The 23,530-nt window shown below is 44.8% G+C and overlaps 1 protein-coding gene across 1 annotated transcript in view; it reads right to left on the reverse strand.

Annotated features, from left to right (window-relative positions):
• Nucleotides 1–1,224: 1,224 nt before the first annotated feature.
• vwa2 (von Willebrand factor A domain containing 2) overlaps nt 1,225–23,530 on the reverse strand; it is a 43,112-nt gene continuing 20,806 nt past the window's right edge. The window contains exons 2-17 of the mRNA XM_080789939.1: nt 21,408–21,469; nt 17,059–17,133; nt 14,284–14,417; nt 13,589–13,698; nt 11,642–11,839; nt 11,205–11,338; nt 10,199–10,328; nt 8,691–8,746; nt 8,277–8,384; nt 7,718–7,908; nt 6,401–6,673; nt 5,581–5,698; nt 4,134–4,417; nt 3,350–3,617; nt 2,844–2,966; nt 1,225–2,746 (exon numbers count right to left, since the gene is read on the reverse strand). Of these exons, the coding sequence (XP_080646065.1) occupies nt 2,604–2,746; nt 2,844–2,966; nt 3,350–3,617; nt 4,134–4,417; nt 5,581–5,698; nt 6,401–6,673; nt 7,718–7,908; nt 8,277–8,384; nt 8,691–8,746; nt 10,199–10,328; nt 11,205–11,338; nt 11,642–11,839; nt 13,589–13,698; nt 14,284–14,417; nt 17,059–17,133; nt 21,408–21,459 (2,397 nt within the window). The 5' untranslated portion in view covers nt 21,460–21,469 and the 3' untranslated portion in view covers nt 1,225–2,603. The remainder of the gene's footprint in view (nt 2,747–2,843; nt 2,967–3,349; nt 3,618–4,133; nt 4,418–5,580; nt 5,699–6,400; nt 6,674–7,717; nt 7,909–8,276; nt 8,385–8,690; nt 8,747–10,198; nt 10,329–11,204; nt 11,339–11,641; nt 11,840–13,588; nt 13,699–14,283; nt 14,418–17,058; nt 17,134–21,407; nt 21,470–23,530) is intronic.

The raw sequence follows: 23,530 nt of genomic DNA on the forward strand, positions 1-23,530 counted from the left end.
CAACGTGGCCCCTCTGGAGTGAGTGTGGAAATATAGTGGCCCTCTCCATCGTCAAAATTGCCCACCCCTGACTTATACTATATAATTACCAGTAAGACGCGGGATATGGGATTATCCTAATAATTGTTGTTTACCGTATATGTGATAACTATGTGTGAATGTCACCAGCGTTCGATCGACTTTAAACTCAACGTACATGGTAGTGATGTGAGGACCCTGGTAGTGATGTGAGGACCCCTGGTAGTGATGTGAGGACTCTGGTAGTGATGTGAGGACTCTGGTAGTGATGTGAGGACCCTGGTAGTGATGTGAGGACCCCTGGTAGTGATGTGAGGACTCTGGTAGTGATGTGAGGACTCTGGTAGTGATGTGAGGACCCTGGTAGTGATGTGAGGACCCATGGTAGTGATGTGAGGACTCTGGTAGTGATGTGAGGACCCCTGGTAGTGATGTGAGGACCCTGGTAGTGATGTGAGGACTCTGGTAGTGATGTGAGGACCCTGGTAGTGATGTGAGGACCCCTGGTAGTGATGTGAGGACTCTGGTAGTGATGTGAGGACTCTGGTAGTGATGTGAGGACCCTGGTAGTGATGTGAGGACCCATGGTAGTGATGTGAGGACTCTGGTAGTGATGTGAGGACTCTGGTAGTGATGTGAGGACCCCTGGTAGTGATGTGAGGACTCTGGTAGTGATGTGAGGACTCTGGTAGTGATGTGAGGACCCTGGTAGTGATGTGAGGACTCTGGTAGTGATGTGAGGACCCTGGTAGTGATGTGAGGACCCATGGTAGTGATGTGAGGACCCCTGGTAGTGATGTGAGGACTCTGGTAGTGATGTGAGGACTCTAGTGATGTGAGGACTCTGGTAGTGATGTGAGGACCCTGGTAGTGATGTGAGGACTCTGGTAGTGATGTGAGGACCCCTGGTAGTGATGTGAGGACTCTGGTAGTGATGTGAGGACCCTGGTAGTGATGTGAGGACTCTGGTAGTGATGTGAGGACCCCTGGTAGTGATGTGAGGACTCTGGTAGTGATGTGAGGACCCTGGTAGTGATGTGAGGACCTCCAAAGATATGGTCAAATGTTTCCATTGAGGACCTGTTATTATTTAATTAATTAGTGAGGAGTCGGACCAATCATATGAATTTAGGTTGAAAATGGGTGAAGTGCATCTTTAATCGTTTATTTCCCGGCAATATACTGGTATTCTGGTGTGGACACATCTTCATTGAACAGTAACCCTTTTATTTTTACATACAGTAATACATCAACACAATGAACACATCTTACTGAACTGCAGGTGAATGTATAAAAGGCAATTTCTTCTTATTATTAAGAAGCACGTTATAATAATAATAGTTATTAGACAAAATACCTTATGGTATCGAACACGCACATATATCAATTCCAAACATAATCAACAGATTAAAGAGGCACTGAGTAACTTTCTTTCAATTAATACAATTACATTTTATAGCGCAGGAAACCGGGGTAGAACAGGGAAGTTACATAGTGCAGCTTTAACATGTCACCTATGATTGCAATGTTTAGCACCATGGCATTATAGCCTACATTAAAATGTCCTCTGTTAGTCTTTGGTGTCTTAAATTAGACCTTAACATTTGGAAGAGTTCACTGACCAGAAATGTAACTGTTTTGATTAGGCTATATATTATCGAAACAATATCAAGCAGTTAAGAGGCGCTCAGGTGGTGCAGTGGTGAAGTCCCTGCCCAACACCACACAGGTTGTGGGTTCGAAACCTTGAATCCACCGTGGTGCATCCGGCTTTGTCAGGCGTCTATGCAAACACAATTGTCCCATGTTCGAGAGAGGGAAGCCGGGTGGGGAGGGAGATAATTGTCACTGCATGTCCTACAGGCTGGGGCAGCACCTGTTGGGTGGGAGGAGTAGTACGAAGGCTCTACGTCCTCCCGTACTGGTAGGTGAGTCAGTAGGATACACACAAACACAGAAAATGTCTATGGGGAGGAATGAATTGACATAACGACTAAATGGGAAAAAAGGGTAAAAAAAATTAGCACAGAGTTACAGCTAGTTGTTTGGGAACAAACTCGGTCACTTCCTCGGGCGCCATCGAGTCATCAGCGGAAAGCCTGATGACGCCAGGTTCAGTACGTAAGACAGTTGCAAAATGCAACATTTTGATTGGCGAGAGAGATGTCCCTCTTTCGCCATTGGACAGAACTATGCCGATACCGAACCGGAAGCACTGAACAGTGAACGAACTGGTAAACTAACTGCCTGTCTGTCTGTCCTAAATATTCTCTTTCATCCTTTGTGTACAATTGGAATTCCTGGAAGTCCTTGGTACCTCATTGTGTGTGTGTGTGTGTGTGTGTGTGTGTGTGTGTGTGTGTGCGTGTGCAGTACTTAGTTTAGACAGTTTTTGGTTTAGACTAGTCATTGGTTAGACCAGTCATTAGTCCTACAACCTATCTCAAACCCTCACCCTAAACCTAACCTCCCACGGGCAGCACACCTAAACCTAACCTTAACCCATGTCTAACCAATGACTAGTCTAAACTAAGTATGCACCCCGTGCGCGTGCATGCACGTGCGCATGTGTAATATGCAGTGAGTTAGGCGTGGTTGGTTGCATGTCTCCTGCGGTGCAGCTTGTAGCGATGCAGCAGCTCCTGGTGACTTTTCTTTTGCCTGCTGTTCTTCTTGAGAGCAGAAGGTCTGGGCTGGTCTCCTCTGCTGGAAGATCTGCTGCTGCTGCCTGTATAGAGTAGACAACATCGTGGTATAGTCTCATATCAAAATACAGAAAGACAGGCAGAGAGACAGAAATGAAGATGTCGGTGAATGAATCTCACGTCTTTCACAGTGCGGTCCATCGTAGCCTCTACACTGACAACGGAAGCCGCTTCCTGATAGGATGCAGGTGCCGTCATTCATGCAGGGGTTGGGCTTACACAGGTTCACTGGCTTCTTCACCTCTGATTGGTGGACAAAAAACCCAGAGTCAGTCACCAAAATATTCATTATACCATTGATAGATACAGACATAATACCAGACATGGGTCGATTTACAGCACCTAAGCCAAGAACTGACTTTACATAGATTGTGCATTACATTCACACACACACACACACACACACACACACACACACACACACATGCACATTCATACCCCGGTGGCGGAGTCACCAAGCTGCACATTGCAAATAATGCAATCTGTGCCTTGCTCAAGGACACTTTGACACTTAACTCTGGAGGAGCCCGGGATCGAACTGGGAACCTCACGTTCCCATCCGGCCACTCTGAGCCACTGCCCCCTAAAATGTCTTCCTTTTTTTGTTTTATTTTTAGTTTCCTCACCGGCACACAGCATCTGCACCAGAACGTCCTCAAAGTACTTGAGGTCCTCGTAGAAGGGCACGGCGATCATGTGCTCCTCGGTGCCGGCGATCCTCAGCAGCCGCTCCTTCTGCACGTCTCCGATGGCGACCACGAACAGAGCCACGCCGGCGTCGCGCAGCTTCCGGGCCGGCACGGCCGCGTCGTCCCCCCCCGAGCCGTCCGTCAGCACCACCACCACCTTGTTGACGCCAGGGCGAGCCCCCCTGGACACTGTCAGCACGTTGGACTGGATGGGAAGTTCAAGGTCAAGTTAATTCATGTGTCCCAAAACTGGGTAGTTTATTACAGTGGTAAAAATACATAAATAAGACATGGTTACCGTATAATAGTTTTGGTTAGTTTTGACAATTTTATACCAAAAGGTCAGATTAAGTAGGCCTATTGTGTAAGAAAAAAAACTAAGGGCATTGTGTTTATAATTTCCGTTTGTTTTACAGTTAGTTACTTATCTTCCAATATGGTTTTAGCTGTGCCCATTCTAAGCCCTGTTGTTGGTCACAAGTTCACAACGCATTGCGATGTGACACTTTGAGTTTTTGGATCTGCTATTTTTCAGAGCATTTTGAATGACGGCCCTGACTAATCCATATTACAAAAAAATGGAAAAAAAATACCATTAAAACTAATGAAAGCAAAACTATAACCATGCCTTTTCAATAAGACAAAACAAAAAAAAACTAAACTTAAAGAGCGACCCCCGCTGAAATCAAAAAACAAAATCCAAATGCGAAAGCATAACCACCTGGACGTGGAGCAGGGCTGCGCCGGTGGAAGCGGCCCCGCCCATGTAGGTGGCCTCGGCCACGCCCTTGAGCACGGCGGAGCCCGTGTCGTGCGTGTCCAGGCTGAACACGGTGCCGGCCCGGCGGCCGTAGGTCACCAGCGCCATCTGGGCCACGTCGCGGTTGACGTCGAACTGCACGCTGACGCTGCGCACGAAGTCACGCAGCGCCGCAAAGTTCTCCCGACCCACGCCGCCCGAAGCGTCCAGGGCAAAGACCAGGTCCACCGATTGACCCAAGCATCCTGAAACACAAAGTACAGCAGCAGCACTGTAGGAGTATACACGTACATGCCATGTGATATGTAATATATTCTAATTGCATGATATCATGGCGGGTTCGATCCCCGGCCCAGGTAAAACCAAAGACGGAAAGAATGTGCCCCATTGCCTCCCTGCTTGGCACTCATTCAAGAGTTGGATTGTGGGGTAAGTCCCTGCAAGGGCAAACGTCTAATTTCTCTTTTTGGTCTTGAGGTGGGAACCATGCACTGAAAATATATAGTTTTCCTAATCTCTTGGACATTTGAACGAGCCTTCATATTTGGACTCTGGATTACTCCTTCCATTGAGACCCTGTGGTCAGGTAGGACACCTACTGGTTGACAAGTGGTACTGCATGAAGGTAAATCCTGCTATAATGAGCTTTCTGTTATAGAAGTCAACAGTAGACATGTTAGTGCTCTTGCAGGAGCCCTGGGTTCAGGGGCCCTGGGTTCACATTCCAGGTAGGACACAAAAGTAGCAGAACGCAGATTTAAAGGTAGGATTGTCTTTGGTAAATATAAGTGTTAAACAGCTCTGATAGTAGGCTACTCATTGTTATAGAGTGTTTGTTCAGATAGTACTCATTGTTATATATATATAAGTGTTAAACAGCTCTGATAGTACTCATTGTTATAGAGTGTTTGTTCAGGTAGTACTCATTGTTATAGAGTGTTTGTTCAGATAGTACTCATTGTTATATATAAGTGTTTGTCAATGTTCAGTAACTGGAGTCTCCGTGTCTCTCCAGGTCTTTAGTAAACAGTCTTTTCAGGTTGGGATACCAATGTTCTCCAATCAGGAGAGGGAATTCACAACACAGGATACTAGAGATTTAAGTAAAATTGTTTTATTCACTTATTGAGTTAGTATGAAATGAACAACAGTATACTGCAGTGCTGTGGTTTGCCAACTTTTCAAGTCGAGACGCAAAAGAGTAATTAGACAAATCTTCCTGGGACCCACATAGTGAAAATAGCAGATCTACAAGCAGACAACGTGTTGTTGCGCCACGTTGCAAGCTTGTAGATAACTATTTTCACTACTTAATTATTTTCTATTCATGCAATGTCTTACATTCATTTGTTTGTTAGTTTGTTTATATATATGGTCCCAACCCACTGTTTGGGAAATAGTGGTGTACCTTGGCTGTCCACACTGCAGATCTTGGCCTTGAGCTCAGAGACCTTGGCATTGAACCTGTCCGCTGTGGGGTAGGTGAGAGTTCGCTGGGGGTTGCCGGTGATGTTGTTCAGCTGGCCCTGTAAAGGCAAGGCAACAGTGAGTAACCCCTAACCACCTAACCCCTCTAGTCACATTCCCTACCAATGACGAGATATCGTGGCATTTCAAATACACCTGTTGTCTGCCAATGACGATGCCAATGATCTTGTCATTTAATGTTTTATATTGAAGTTAGGTCGCGGTCATTTGCTACATAGCTCTGGGTTGCTATGCGATCGAGTAAACAGGCAATGAACCGGAAACAAGATGGCCATGCCCGCCTGTCCACCTCCTTTTTTCCCCTTTTTTTTCTTTCTAGTTTCTTTCAAGTGCTTATTTTGTCACATATTCTTTTCCCAGATTCCGATTCTAATCAAAAGAAGCTTTATTCACGGCCGAGTTCTAAAGAGTCGCTGATCACGGTTACAAAATGTTTCGGATTGATTTAAAAAAGATTGTGGCTAACTCTACAGTTAGGGAAAGTTAGCGAAATGTGTGACAAGTCTGCAAAATAATTGCTTACCACTAGCTTTCTTCACAAAATGTGTTCATAAATGTGTCTACTAGGACCTCTCAATTTGTTCCAACCCAAAGTTGGGGTACCATTAAAAACCTATATAAGGCAATTTTTGCATGTAGCATGATGTGACATGTCAAACTAGGGGTTTTTCATGATTCTGAATCCATTGCAAGCATTCGTTTTGCACGAAAAACACTAAAATATTGTTTTGTTACCTTACCTTTAAGGACTCTGGCCCCACCCCTATGAGGAACATCTCTCTGTCCCGGGCATACTTGGCGGGCTCCAGCACGTCGTCGGCGGAGCGGCTGGCGGTGAGCAGCACCACCACGCGCGGCAGGTCATCCGACACGTCGGCGAACACCGGCGCGCTCACGAAGCCATGGCGCGTCACATAGCGAAGCGCCTGGCCCGTGTGCGTCTTCCCTCCCATTGGCTGGAGGGCTTCCACGGCGTTGAGTAGGCCCCGCACGTTGCCCGTGAACTTCCCCACCTGCGGTGATGGAAGAAGTAAGTATTTTTCCAAATAGACAAAATATTTGCCTCTGAGATGTAGAAGTAGAAGAGTAGAAGTACAAAGTACAATTAAAGATGGAGTGCCGTGATTTTTGTACTTTTTCTGTGTCTATGGAGTTAACATTATACTCTAATAGAGCCCCAGGTGTGGTTATAATAATATTCAAATATGTCTTCCCTGGGTATATTTGGTTTCTTCCTGAAAGCTGAAAGCTATTAGTCAAAAGGCCTAATCGAAATCACACCACTTTTGGACATCATAACTCTAACCCCTACCCCATTATCATACAACAACAGCTGTGGGCGAGGCTTAAGTTCAGGTGGGTGATGCTAAGGTGAAAACCAGGCATACTTGATGAACTGGTGGGTGTGGCGTGGCCACATAAAAACATAATTTTAACACTCTCTGTACACTTTTTAGGGGAAAAAAAAGAATCTTCCTCCTAGTATATTCATGATACCTGATGATCATGTTTTACGCTGGCAAAAATCACGTCACTCCATTTAAATTAAATGTAAATGTGCATTCTCAACAGTACATGAGTAAGTGTATGAGAGAGAGAGACAGCTGAGACGGAGATAGTGTAGGAGAGACTTTGGGACATCTAAGCGGGAGACAGCATATGAGATACAGACAGTAGGATAGAGCTGAGATAGACCGTCTAGGGGAGACAGACAGCAGGACAGCTGAGAGGGAGACAGTGTAGGAGAGACAGACAGCAGGACAGCTGAGAGGGAGACCGTCTAGGGGAGACTGACAGCAGGACAGCTGAGAGGGAGACAGTGTAGGAGAGACAGGACAGCTGAGAGGGAGACCGTCTAGGGGAGACTGACAGCAGGACAGCTGAGAGGGAGACAGTGTAGGAGAGACAGGACAGCTGAGAGGGAGACCGTCTAGGGGAGACTGACAGCTGAGAGGGAGACCGTGTAGGAGAGACAGACAGCAGGACAGCTGAGAGGGAGACCGTGTAGGAGAGACAGACAGCAGGACAGCTGAGAGGGAGTAACAGTAAACGCCCACCTGGGCGTCCACCCGCGCCTCTCCACCAAACACGGCCAAGCCCACTTTGGTGGGCGTGTCCGAGCCGATGACGGCCTGCAGGAAGCGCTTGAGGAAGGCTTTGATCTGGAGGAAGCCCTCCAGCGTGACGGTGGCAGAGCCTTCCAGAAGGAACAGCAGGTCCACTGAGCAGTCCAGAGACATAGCCGGAGCTGTGGACACACCCATGCTAATGATACCACCTGCTGCCTCCACTGGACACACCCATACTAATGAGACCACTGAGCAGTCCAGAGACAGAGCAGGAGCGGTGGACACTTGCACCCCAAATGTTTTACTTAAGTAAAAGTACTTGCCCCGTTACTTAATTTAACCCCACGAGTTAAATTATTTATCAATACAGCATGGAATTGTGGACCAAATCTTATCCAACGATAACAACATTTTCTTCAGTTTTGGGTCTGAGAGGCTAAATGTCAAAATGACATCAACTAGTGGTCGTGGGTGGCTCAAATGCCGAGAAAATAATGGACCTTGATGTGAAAAGGGTTGAAAACCACTGATGTAACACAGTACAGACCACAATGTGGGTCTCCTCCATAGCCAGGTGGACAGACACAGTGGAAACTCCCGGAACCTTCAGACACACATGTTCCACCGTTGAGACACGGCTGAGAGTCGCAGGGATCTGCAGGACAGAGAAGAAATACACTTTCTACAGTCAGCCTGGAATTACTATGGATTCAACCAGTGGTGGAAAAAAATACCCTAAAAAGTATCAATACTGCACTGTAAAAATACTGTGTTATAAGTAAAAGTCCAAAATAACAGAATAAAAAAATATTTGAGTAAAAGTACAAAGGTATTGGTATTGTGCTTAAAATACCAAAAATAAAAGTAATAAAACTCATTGTGCAGAATATGGACAGCCCTTAGGGCGTCTTACTGGTAATAATAAGCAGAGACAGACAGAAAGAGAGAGAGCAGTGTTTACCTGGACAGATGGTCCGATGGCAGACTGTCTGGTGTCTGATGTAAACTTTGTTGTACCTGTATTAAGCACACGCACACACGCGCACACACACACACACACACACACACACACACACACACACACATTATATCGTTATATATATGTGGCAGGCAGATCAGATAGTGTGTCTAATTAGCCCTTTGCCAATGCCAATCCAAATAGTTTAGCAACTGTTGCTATGCAGGTCAAGCTTTCGCCACCTCATAGCTGTCAATGTTATTTTGCATGGCTGTGTTGTTGAACATAGGACAGCTTGCCATATCTCCTCGCTTTGTAAACTCTCAGATTAACACAGTGTAGATTGGGGTCTATGGACTTTTTAGAACATGATTTCATCATAAGACAATTGAGGTTTGATTGGGTTGACACTTTCTCACACCAGCGTATTCACACGGGAGAAAAACCCTTCTATTGTAAACATTGTGGCAAGACTTTCACTATGTTGGGTAACCTGAAGACACACAACCAGCGTATCCACACGGGATAATAACCTTTCCTGGGGACCCCATGGAAACCAGAGCCTTAGATATAGACAGAGTTACGCAAACTGCGTTCACTTCATGGGGCCAGTCCAATGGCGGCTCTCCTACATACTTCTATTGAGAATGGGGACAACTGGGACATGTCCTGGACCGGAAGTAGTACAACATAAACATTAAAGAGACTTTAGTTGTTACTGTACAATACTCTAAAACAGTTGGCATTTTGCACACATGCTTAAAATAGCTCTTATTTGCGCCGCCCTCGTTGAAAACAATGTATTTCCAACTCCAGCTTGTACCATATATTACCAATATCATAACTCTTCTATTAGATGGCTCTGATGGAAACATCCTTCAATACGTGGCTTTAAAGATTACTTCATATGGCAGCTGTCATGGCAGCCAAATGTTTTGTTTAGAACACTTATGACGTAAATCATTTGCCAGCCATGTCTATGGAGTTTAATGTTTGCTTAGGGCACTAAATGACGACGTAAGACATCAATGCAAATGAGAGAGAGGGGGCCGAGTGAGAGGGGAGAGAGAGGTAGGGATTGGATATGTCATATCCCCGAACGGGTATGGACTAGTTATACTAATCAAGGCTCTGTGGGCAGTGGTGTTATGAGCTTGTCTGTCTGTGGAAAGGCAAAAGAAAGCATAAAATGTAATCCCTCAACTCTTACAAAGGGGGGGTCTCTCCCCAGTTCAAATATGATTTATTTTGGGGGGTCGCGGCCTGAAGAGATTGATAACCACTGGTCTACGGGGTGCATACTTAGTTTAGACTAGTCATTGGTTAGACATAGGTTAAGGTTAGGGTTAGGTGTGCTGCCCCGTGGGAGGTTAGGTTTAGGGTGAGGGTTTGAGATAGGTTGTAGTTGTAGGACTAATGACTGGTCTAACCAATGACTAGTCTAAACCAAAGACTGTCTAAACTAAGTACTGCACCCCTGGTCTAAGTATGTGACAGTGAGGTGGTGTCACCTGTAGTAAGGGCACGTGGAGGTGTACGGGGAGTAGCCTTTAGAGCCTTTCCAACACATGAAGTTGCCCTGCAGTTCTTTGACGGTCTCCAAGGTCTTCCTCTCGCATGGATACGTCTCCACCTGACAGCCTGGAGACATGGGGATGGGAACGAGGGATGATTCACAGTTAGACGGGAAGGAAGAGAAGAGGATGTATTTAGGGATGTGGAGAGGGGTAGAGAGGGGGAAGGGACTCCCTCTTCCTTTGGTGTGGCGCCCAGATGGCGCCTAAACCCTAGCTTTTAACATCACAAAAACTATGCCTAAACGTAGCCTTAACCCTCACAAACCCTATGCCTACCTGCCTAAACTACCTTTTTGTTTTGCTTTTATCCCAAGATTTTATCATCCATTTTTTCATCCGGTGCCAGCTGTAATTGTGGGCACTATGCTCCCTCTGCCAACTTGGGGAGAGCCCTGAACTGAGCTCATGCTTCCTTCAATGCATGAGGATTGAGCAGACCTGACAGGGAGGAGTTTCCCCGGTAAGACGTAGCGCGTGGAAGGAACACGTTACTCCAACCAGTTAATTTCCCCTCCATCCCAGTTCACCAGCGATATAGAGGGATTACTGAATGTTTTTGTGAGGGTACTACAGTACCTACCCTAGGGGACAGAGGGAGAACATGCAAACTCCAAAGATCCACCGGTCCTTTCGTCAACCACACCTAGCGTATGGAGGGTATGGGTGCTGATGACGCGGAGGAGAGAGCACGCCCCCCGTGCCCACAGCATCCCCAGCGGGAATCGAACCAGGGACCTTCAAGCTGTGAGGCAACAGCACCACTGACAGCTCCACTGTGCCCCATTAACCTAACTTACTATCATCCCTATTCTAGGGGCGAAAATAGCAGATGCTATCTGGCGTTACGACGGTGCTGTGTCATTGTTTCGACTTTCGAAAAAGGTGGTAAAATACATTTGAAAAAAGTGCTATATAAGATATTACTATTAATATTTGTTACCTGCAGGCGTGGCATTACACACACTGAAGGTAGTCAGTGTGGTGTACAGGCCATTGACAGCGTCGTGGAAGTGCTCAGCAAAGAAAACATGGCTCTCCATGGGCTCACTGGCCACAGCATGAAGCTCCTCCCACCTGGAAGGGAGAGAGGGAGAGAGAGAGAGAGAGATGTAGTAGATGACCTATAAGGCCAGGGGTGGGTATTTTCTTCCAGGGTGCATAGTATACTGACTTCGATAAAGTGAGTGAAGGGGCCGTTCTGAAACTGTGCTTTTACACAAATGCTGTACACATGTTACACGTGGGAAAAGTGGAACAAAGAGCGCTCATTCTTCGGGGGGAACCTCAAAGGTTATATTTTGCGATGTATTCTATTTCTCGCTCTTGTGTACATTCACGTTTAGTTAAAGGTTCTTCAAAGTCCATCAGACGGTGTACCTGGGGTACCGCACGCCCACGGCGAACAGCACCACTCCGCTCTCCTTCAGCTGGGTGGCCGCCGTCGCCACGTTGCCCTGGGAGCGGCCGTCGGACAGCAGTATGGCCATCCGGGCCACGCTGGAGGCGTTGCGACCTCCCGGGAAGCCTTTCCTCAGAAGAAACTTCATGGCCATACCTGTCTGGGTGCTGCCCCCCCTGCAAGGAGGCACATGCATCAAAGGGAAAAAAAGAAGAAAAAGAAAGTTGGGTCATAATGAATCCAAACCACGAGTTCCCGGTGTCCCATGATGAGGGATTTCAATCAGCTGTGTGGAGGGAGATATTGTAGGGTAAGTATAGGCAGACTAATGTGACCCTTTTTGATTTCTGTCAGTTTTTCTCATTATTGTTAACTGATTTGATCGATCAAATGAATTGAACAATTAACTGACAACATGAAGTAGTAGTCCATAATTCACACTTTCCACAGTAAGCTCCCTGCAACTTGTGCATAGGCTCTATGCAGAGCAGCCATATTGGAAAGAAAATTGGGCCTCTTCATTACTTACTTCCTTTACAGATTACCAATAATACTAATGAAGGCTCTGTGCCATTCTGGGCAAACAGAGTCAGGGTGCTGAAATTGTATGTGCCAGGCAAATCGTTGCTATAGTTCGGTGTATCCCATCAGAATATCTTGATCTCGATGACAACAGATTATTATTTATAAAACAAGAAAAGAATCCTGGTTTGTTAAGTTCTTGCTGTTGGACGTTGACGCTATCACACACATACACACACGCGCACATACGTGCACACATACGTGCACACACACACACACACACACACGCACACACGCACGCACGCACACACACACACACACACACACACACACACACACAAACACTCTGCCTTATCTTTGACCTGCCAGTTTGCAGCTTATCTAATATCCGGTGACCACCCACACCTAATCTGAAATTAATTTGTTTTTCCTTTGCAGAACCCACAAGTCATTTGTGTGTGTGTGTGTGTGTGTGTGTGTGTGTGTGTGTGTGTGTGTGTGAGATGTAGAATTTATACAAATAAATTAAAAGTTAAGAAAAGACACGGCATGGCCTGATTTGCTTTGGTAAAAGCAGTGTAGGATTCTTCCTATCTCTATTATTTAGGATAAGATAACCCATTAAACAATTGCAGATATACAATCTCACAGCGTGTCACGTCGTGAGCTTGTACATCTGCTATTTTTGAACAGTTCTGAACTACTTAATCGGCATCAGGTCTTTAATAGGTTTAGAGAAACATCTGAAATGATGCTCTGTTACACAGCGCCCCATCTTTAAGTTGTTTAAAGTCCTCCTGTTCTTGCTTGAGCCGCTCATTTCCCAGAATACTGTGTGAAATCTGAATGCCTTCCTGCTCTGTCCCACATGGATCAGTTTTAAAGCCACCATTAGTCCTTGTCCTCAGCGGATTCATTGTATGGGCTGCAGGAATGTGAACTCGGGCCGGACAGACCGGGTTTGGACGAGACGTCTTCATTCACTGTCAGCAGTAGAAGGAAGCTGACACAAACACTCATTGTATGTGCTTGTAAAACGACAGGGTTTCCTCAACAGATGTGTGAAATCACCATTTCACGCCCGCCAAGTGTGACGGTGGAATCTCCTTTATTTTAAATGGAGCAGGAAAGCTGGCCATAAAGTAATGCAGAGCTGCTACTGCGAAGGCGCTGCATATGTGCAGTGCATAGTTCTCAAACTCTTCAATTTCAAATATGCTCAGAGTTACAGAATTATTAAGGCTCTATTTGTACACTCTGAGTAAGAGTTACAGACTTATTACGGGTCCAAAGGTCCTGTTGGTCCCAATAGGCTATGCACAGTAGCCATATTGAAAAGATACTGTTGTAGTGGGAGCTGACCAGTATACAACCACAGTTTCAGAGGAGAGGAGAGGACATACTTGTAGGTTATCTTCTTCATGTTCCTCCTCAGTTCTGCCTTGGTGGTGTAAGCGTCCAGGGCAAACTCTAGCCGAGGGGCAGAGCCAAACTGAATCAAACCCACTCGCACCTGAAACGAAATATGATTTTCTCTGATTAAAATTAGTGTTTTACGATTATTACGCAGAAAATGCATTTTCAGGTAGGGATACCAATCCAATCAGGATAGAGAACTGAGCCAGGATACAGGATGAACAAGTGAGACAACATTGGAACTGGAACTGAACAAACACTCTATAGCAATGATTATAATAAGTAAGCCTATTTTGCTGAGCCATGAGGCCCATAGGGCAAGAGCCTATCTTGGGAGGCAGCTTGATGTACAAGTACACCCCCTGGACATGACACTAGTATCGCACAGGGACTTATCCAACCCTTGATGCGGAGTGCCAAGCAGAGAGACACAGGATCTGCTATCACAATGCGTCGCGATGTGACACATTGTGAGCTTGTAGATCGGCTACGCTATACCTTTACTTTTGGTACTGTTTTAATACCAATTATTTTACCCAAGTAAAGTTTGAATTCCGGACTTTTGCTCGAGTATGTCTACATTGCAATATTGATACTGTCTTTTACTTGGTAAATAAGCCATTTGAGTATTTTTTCCATCACTGCAGAAGACACACACAAACAGAGCTAGTGCTTTACGCACCTTGTCTGGTCCTATGTCGAGGGCCTGGCAGAGTTTAATGGCGTAGTGTTTGGACCTCTCGAAGCTGCCCTTCCCCACGCTGTAGGACCCATCAATGAGGAAAACCACATCCATGGCAGCCGAGCACTGCATCACTACGCACACATGTGCACACGTGCACGCACGCGCACACACACACACACACACACACACACACGCGCAGACGCACACGCAGAAGCATGCGCACACACGCACACCGACACACATGACACAGGTTTGTATGATGATATTTCATCACGTGATTATTATTTGTGATTGTAAGTTGTAGCTGCACTTTAACAATTAGATTTTTGTGTTCGTTGCTAGATCAGTGGTTTTCAAACTTGTTTAATTTCAAGGAGCCCCATAACTCTTGCCCCTTTTCCACCCAAATAACTTTGGTTCTAGAACTGGTTCTGTTCTTTATTTTTTATGATGGTTTATATCATATCTATATATATATATATATATATATATAATATATCGAGTCCCAAACCAAGTTTTAGCTATTTCAAATCTTATAGCACATTTAAAAACGACTCTCATCGTACCAAAGTGCTTCACAGGTCAAAGAAAACAATACAATACAGTGCAATACAATACATCAGTGAAACAATAAAAGAAAATAGAAGAAAAAAGAGAGAGAGAGAGAGCAGTTAAAAGGCAGTACGGAAAACGTATCCTATGTATAAAGTGCAAGAGTAAAATTAGGGGGACTGGAAGGCTTGAGAGTAAAGGAACGTTTTGAGCCTAGACTTAAAACTCTCAGTGGAGGGGGCAGATCTAACATTGAGTGGGATGCTGTTCCAAATTTTGGGGGCTGCGACAGCAAAGGCTCGGTCGCCCCTGAGCCTCTTCCTTGTCGTGGGACATTTAGGAGTCGACTGTCTGCTGACCTGAGGGTCCTGATGGAGGTGGAATATGAGAGGAGGTCAGAGATGTAGGAGGGGGCCAGTCCGTTTAGTGCTTTGTATGTGAAGAGAAGTGTTTTGAATTGTATTTGAACCAATTAATTTGATAAAAGATTCGTTGGTGAAAGAATTATGGAACCCCGGTGGAAAAGGGGCCTAGGAGTGTACAAATAGAACCAAATGCACCCTACAGGCTGGGTGTTGGGCGGGAGGAGTATGACGAAGGCTCTACATCCTCCCGGTGGGAGCTCCTCACTGGCAGGTGAGTCAGATATAGGATAGAACAGCGGTGACAACACAGAAATGTGTGTGGGGGAGGAAACTATATTTCATTCTTTCTTTTTTTAAAGAAATGTGACAAAAGGGGATAATAAGTTGCAACACTTAAAAATTGGCCCACGACCCAAACATTGGCTTAGTAAAACCATGTCAATACAACCACTGTCTGCATCCTGTCTCATGTGCTCCTCTGCCTGTCAACTAGATGTCGCCAGTGTGCTGTCTTATTAGTGTTACCACAGAACAGATAGCTATATAATTGCTTAACCACACAGTTCATTCCTACAGCAGTGCCAGTGCTTGGACCCCAAAACTGACACATATTAACCTGCAGACCCCCGTTTGAAAACATATGCCAGGGACCCCCATATAAGAATTCACCCCCCGCATTCTATATGCATTATTAGACCACCGACCCAAATTTGATAACGTTTTGATCCCTGCGGGACCCCCAATCATTTTTTACTCAGAGAGTGTACAAAATGGTAGCGGATTCGTTTGGAAACATTTTAACAACACAATTCTATATGGTATGGGGGTACCTGGCACAAATTATGTTCAGACGGGGGGTCCACATCCAAATACATCATTGGTCCTTGAAAGTTCATGTACTTAAGTACAATTTTTACTGGTTTATTTATTTTTTGCTTACTTCAGTATTTACAATTTCAATACTTTGTACTGTGCTACATCTCAGAGGAAAATATTGGACTTTTTGATTATTATTAGAAAACACACTATCCACTTCAGCCCTATACATGTAGCCAAATACATTATCATTTTGGGGGCCCTTGACATGAAAAGGTTTTCAGAAAACTGACATTTTGTGACTGACAATCGGCCTCAGGCCTAAGTGGGTTATGTAAAACAGTTATTCTTCCATCACTGACCCTTGACATGACAATGTTTGAGAACCACTGTATTAGTACAATATCTTTCATTTGCAACGTGTTGTTTAGCAGTCAGCTACTTTAGACTTTGTCCTGCCCTCACCCTGCCAAAATACCACAGAAATAAACAGCTTATAGCATGTCTGAGCTCAATTTACTTCTCCAAAACACTTGCATAGATGCATAGACACGCACACGCACACACACACACACACACGCACACGCACACGCACACGCACACACACACACACACACACACACACACACACACACACACACACACACACACCAATTATTGAGCGTGTTCGTACTAGCTGGCATTGTAGCTGTCAGGTTAGAATGCACTGCTCATCATAATGGGTGAGTGAAAGCAGACACACACACACACACACACACACACACACACACGTACACGTACACACGTACACATGTACACACACACACACACACACACACACGCACACACACACACACACACGCACACGCATGCACGCACCGCACGCGCACAGGCACACTCACACACACCACTACAGTACAGGCTCATCCTTTGTCATTTTGACATTCGGACATAAATTATAGCCTTAACTTGTAACCCTATAGCCCTGGTATGAGTTTCTCAGACGGTGTTAATGCCAGGTTACTACTGTAATCAATAAGTGTTAAGGTGCAGTACTTACTCTGGCCTGCAGAGTTGATCTTGTTGATGATTTCATGAGTGGTTTGGAGCTCCTGTATGGAGCAGCCTGGATGGACTGGGAGAGAGAGAGAGAGAGAGAGAGAGAGAGAGATGAAGTGAAGTGCTCGAAGTTTGTTTAGAGTCTAAACAAACATTAAAAAGTCCATAGCCACATGGACACATAAAAAAGTCCATAGCCACATGGACTTTCTGAAAGCCATGCAACAAATTGGTTTGAGAGTCTTGTGACCCAAAGATGGGTCCACTGTCCACTCTTTGGGAAAACAGTGGATTAAATCAGTGGTTCTCATGAGGTCCAGGGAGGAGGGACCCCTTCAGGGGTTCCTTGAGGGGAGTCCAAATAGACCCTTAGGTCTGTATAACGCCGCAAACTGGATCAGAGCACAGCTGGTTCTCAACATGGGGTACAGGGACCACCAAGGCTCCAAAATGAACCCTTATCATGAGTCTATAACTCGGAGAGCTTACAAAACGTTGACTAGAATAGTGTTTAACAGGGTGGGTGGTCCCCAGTCCAAATGTTTTGGGGGGCCAAAATTGAGGACCACTATTCTATCATACAGAAAGCATTAGACATCTAGTTCATCTATGGCAGTGATTTCTGTGACGACTCTGACGACCCCCTGGGCCTTTAGTCTGGGGTTCTGTGTGTGTGTGTGTGTGTGTGTGTGTGTGTGTGTGTGTGTGTGTGTGTGTGTGTGTGTGTGTGTGTGTGTGTGTGTGTGTGTGTGTGTGTGCCTTTAATCATTCTATTGCAGTGCTGGATTGGAGGGTGGAGCCAGAGGTGATTAGTGGAAGGGGAGACACCTGGCCATTGTCTCTCCAAACACTATTTAAGGCCACTTTTAAAAAAAGAATAGTGCTCATAGTATCCAGCCACCCAGCCACCCACACACATCGCTCTGCACCACTCAAAAAGACCTGGGTAATGCAACTATTTGTAGCCAACCACCATTAAACCCCACGAAGAAGAAGACATGAGGCTCCATGCAGCTCTTCATTCCTCCACAGCTACAGTAGGCTGCCGGAGTGGCTGCAGAGGAGCACTCATGTCTTTTTGTTTGCTTTGGTTCTCGATTTTGGGCAGAATGTTTCCCTGCCAATTTAAGTTGGAAACTTTGATTTAATTGCTTAAATCCTAAAAAAAAAAACATTGTAAAGTTTCCTCTGTTTTGTTGCGGCCCTGGAGCCAGGCCATAACATTTCCAACCCTTTTCATGTGAAGGTCCATTATGTATTCAGCATTTAAGCCATGGACCACCATTTGAGATTTATAGCCTCTGAGACCACTACTAGAATATTTTATCGTTGGATAAGATTTTGTCCGCAATTCCATGCTGTATTGTACTGTGGTACCATACTACAATTCGGTGCAACAGGCAAACGTTGATCAAAATAACAATTCTTCTACATTCTCTAGCCTAATTGTGTAGACTTCTTAAGTAGGCCTACTGCAGATTAACAGATTATCAATAGTAGTTCTGCTCTCAAGAGTTAAAGATCTATAGGGTCCATTTGGATACCAACTCTTCCATCATTTAGCTGGGGACCAGCTGGAACCTCAAGGTATTTGGCTGTGGACCATCTCAAAATATGTTGTTCCAGGGATGATGAGGGGTTGATCCCCCAGAAGTCATGTTTTCAGCTAAAAAAAATGATTTCTCAAAATTAGCAGCTCTACAACTTCTTAGCGTGGTGATGCGATGAGCTTGTATATCTGCTATTTTTGAACGGCCAAATAAATCTGAAATGATACAGATTCTTTCCCGTTTTTAATGTGGTAATGATGGACATGATTCATTGGCAGACATTCTAATGACAGCCTTTGGGCAGTGTGTTTGGGCGGGGGCGAGCAAAACATCTCAACGATGTTCCATGCTTCATTCCCTCCCACTTGGATCCTATAACCTCCTTATTCTGGGCATGTCCTAATCGGCAGAAATAGCCGATCAACACGTTTGCACTGTGAACTTGTAGATCGGCCATTTTCTTTCCCTCCCTTTTTGCATTAGCTTTGTCAAACTATTAGGATCTGTAAACAAATTCACAACAAATCTCACCTGCAGCCCACTTTTATATAACAAAGAGTATATATTGGCAGGCAAACGATTTACGTGATAAGTGCAAAAGCTCAGGGTCTTGGGAAGCATTGCTTTCCTTTTCCAACCCCAGGCAGATTTATCACACCTTCTTTTTGACATAACTGGGTGAAACCTCTGTGGGGGAAAGAAAACAAAAACTTAAGCCACTGAAGTGGAAACGGACCCCCATCAGTGGCGATAATCCCACCCATGTCATTCGCAGAGGAGTGCCAAGGGATTTAGGGTGCAGGAATTTACTGGGGGGAACGCCAGACTTTAGTACTGTAGTACTGTATGTGTGAAGGTTCAGTTCACTGCGTCTGCGTCAACTGTGGGGATTTGCAAAAAAGCATGTATTTGCGTTACTTTTCAAGGTAATGAAAAGAAAAGATATATATATACCTGCGTTCCAATGGATCCAATGTACAGTAGTTGTTATTTAGTCACAAGCTCTTGTGTTTTGTTGTTGGTTTTTCATTGGTTAAATTTGTATAAAAACCCACACACACTTAAAGGTAGGGTAAGTGATTTTCTTTGGTTAAAATAAGTGTGCTCTATATTCTGATATATTCTGATGGAGTGATACCATACCAATGTTATCCAATCACGATAGATAACTCAGACAGGATACAGACTAAACAAGTGAAGTTTTAGTTGGAAGTGATGACACAAAGAAATGAGAAGTCACAATCGGAACTGGAACAATATGAAATTGAAGCTGATGAATGGGTACTCTCTCTCCTGATTGGCTGAAATGCTGTCACCTACCTGAAAATGTATTTTATATTTATTCAAGAGCTGGAGAGACAGGGAGGCCCCTATTACTGGGGGAAAAACCTCTATATAAATACGTATATTACCCTACCTTTAAGCACTTTCACTTTCAAAATGTTTCAAAAAATAGTGAAAACAGCAGATGCACAAGCGCTCACAACAACGCTCGTAGATCTGCTATTTTCTGCTACCTCTGCGCAACACTCCAGGTAGCATGTTAATTTATGAAGAAAATACCTGCAACCTGTCATTTGGGTTATCTCTGAGAGGGGGTGGAGGGGTAGAGACCAGCAGTCTGGTTTCTGGAAGTTCAAAGTCTCGGCACGGCTAACAGTAAATACTTTAGACGGTGCTAAAGCATGTCATTTCTGGAAACAGCTTAGTTGTCGGAATGGCCGCAGGGCCTTCACCATGAGGGCCGATATTCATTATCCCCGGTGATTCAGGTGACCAGCTGACAGTGAGCTACAAATGAACGCGTCGAGAGTAAATATGTCCTTTTGTCCGTTTCCTACACTGAGTTCAATCAAGTTGAACATGATGATTGGAGATGTCGTGACGGTGTTCTCTTAAAGTTGTTTTTAGTTTTTTTTCTTGACCACAAAGTGTGAGAAATGTAATGTAGATAGCATGGTATTTAGACAGATGCCAGGTTCATTGTTTACCTGGTGTGCGTGCGTACGTGCGTGCGTGCGTCTGTGCGTGTGTGTGTGCGTGCGTGTGGTGTATGGGGGGCACTATTGGTCTCGCTGATCTAACCACTGATGTAAAGAATGCATAGCTTATAGTTTCACGTGATGTTTATAGTAAAAGTCGGCTTATCAGTGACCACTCACTTGAATAGCGGGTATGCACATGACATCATCATCATACCTGTAAGTATGATGATGAACGCCTACTAAATGGCAAAAAACTACTTTCTGGCCTTGACTTCCAAACAGAAAAGTCCTATCTGATTGCATTAAACGACATTAAACTACATTAAGCTCACTTTGCCACTCACTTTGCCACTCGATTTGCAATTAATTTTATGCATGCACATACCTTCTATAAATGTAGGTTAGGCGGTGGTGGAAAGTAACAAAGTAAATGTACTTAAGTACAATTCTGAGGTAGTTTTACTTACTACTTGATTCTTTCCAATTTGCAGTACTTTTACTTATACTTCACTAGCTCTCAGAGGCAAATATTACACTTTACAATTATTTGTTACTGGCACGGCAGTGATGCAGTCATGCAGGAACGAGACAAAGTCGAGTTCCGCAAGCATCACTGAAGGTATTGCCCGGGTATTAGTTGTGGGCTGTGAATAAAACTTGTTTTGACAAATCTGGCGGATGGAGGCAGATCATTTCCCTTTTTTTCTGTTCGCTTAGGAACCTAAAGCCAGTCAGACGTTGGTGAAGAGTGCAATTTAACTTAATCAATATAAACCAATGGCAGTCAATGTGTTCACAGTGGAACGTCATCCTACCTTGAAGGAGCAGCGCGAGGAACAGGAGGGAGAGAAGGCCAGCAGGATGCATGATGGGAGACCTGGAATGACACATCAAGGCAAGTGTTTACTGACTGAGGAAACCAAACACAATGTAGGGTGCGTGCGTGCGTGTGACGTGCTTGCGTGCTTGTGTGAATGTCACGCACGGACACGCAACGACAGTAGCATGAAGAGGCCCTACTGTAGGTGGACATTGTAATTCATTTGTTGGTGGACAGTGTGGTGACGGTGAGCTCCGTTCCACTGGACCTAAAAACTACTCTTGAACGTGCAAGTGGCAGTGTCCGGATATATCCTTCTAATAGTTTGTCGTCTGCACTAAGTACGCACCTGCTTTTGAACTGCATGGTTGTGCGGAAGTCCTTTTTCACTATGATTCGGCTACTTGAAAGTAGCCAATCTACAAGCTTGTAGATCTGCTAGCTGCTAATTTGGAATATTTTTGAAACATTTTACTATAACACAAATCTTGTTGTGGGGTCCCTGATACAATATTGTCATGGACATGGCCATTTATAGGCTACATGTTGAGTCGTGCATGGGGCAACAAGTTCCAGGCAGCAGAGACCTCCAGAGTCCAGACTTCCCTCTTTCCATTTGGTTCCTAACTATCAATAAGTTAGCTGGTGTTCCCCCCCTGGAACCGCCCCCTCAAACACCTCTGGGTGTCCCCCGGACCGCACTTTGAGAACCACTCCATTAACCTATTAAAGACCTGAAGCCGATTCTGAAATGCCTTAAAAATCTGTAGTAACCACTACTGCGGCAAAAACACAAAAACATATCAATTCAAGTCTCCATGGGGTGAGTAATCAATAGAAAAAAAGGAAAACATTTTGGGGGTGAACTATCGCAGAAGTTTGCCCAATGAGCAGCACAGTAAATCAGGCTACAGCGGCTGGTGAGTCCCAGCATTTTAGCAGACACATTTTAGCAGACACAAACGGGTCAAGAGGTCAGCCAGAGGGACCACACAGCTGCCTCAGGGGGTCTGCTGGGGAGGAAAAAACACCTGAATGTTTGTTAGCACACTTAGCGGCAGGTGCTGAGGACAACAGGCAGTTAACGAAAAAGCGCAAGGCGTCTCTTACTTGCAATTAAACACGCTTTAAGACCATTTTATGACCATCTCCAGGTGAGACCGAGGTTGCTGTAAATGTAAAGGATGAATAAACAATCCAAAAATGTGGGTATTTTTCACGTCAAACTCTTAATTTGGTGATGCCAGGTTGACGGTTTTATTCACGGTGGAAGATCAACCACGTATTGGCACGTCATAGTTGCATTCTATTCTATCCTGTGTGGATGTATGTAGCCTACTCATGACACAGACAGCAGTTTAACACATTAAACTGCTGTGATGTGCTATTTATGAACACGTGACGAAAAGAGAGCTGAGCCGGACGGGGAAAAGTCCTCTGTCTACCGAGCAAGTGTCTGCAATGAGTTTTCTCAGACAGGTCACAGGTGGCTTTAAAATATATATAGTCAAAGGTACGAAAATCGTGAAATCGTGAAGATTTGTGAAAACCTTTGACTTAAAGCCACCTGTGACCTTTCAGAGGCTTGCTCAGTAGACAAATGGCTTTGCCCCGTCTGGCTCTGCAGCTCTATTTTCGTCACAACAGTGCGGTACAGCGATGCTAAGGACAGGTGTTTTCGAATAATGGAACATGGTTAAGATGGAGTTTGAAGTTATGGGAAGGGGGCGTGTCTGATAACATTTATATAAAATATCGAAATACTGAATAAAGCAACTTAACCTGGTGTGAAACACAAACCTTAAAAAGACCCCAAACAGGTTTGAAAGTGAAATATCCCTTTACGACTCAAATGCTGTGAATGTTTAAATGAAAAGTATGAGATAGTGTGAGGGGGGTGGGGGGGATCTTGTGACATTTTGACGACCCCTGAAGTCTGTTCTCACAGCCCCGGGTCAAAGGTCAAGGCGCTCAAAAGAAATCCCAGGAACTGAATTACGGGACTGTTGACAAATTTTGTCCTGCAACCCCCCCACACACACACACACACACACACACACACCCTCTCTCTTACACAAACCCACCAGGATGCCTGACTGCTTTTAATGAAGCTAAATA

Source organism: Protomyctophum bolini, assembly GCF_963924005.1.
Source record: "Protomyctophum bolini genome assembly, chromosome: 18".
NCBI classification, from domain to species: domain Eukaryota; kingdom Metazoa; phylum Chordata; class Actinopteri; order Myctophiformes; family Myctophidae; genus Protomyctophum; species Protomyctophum bolini.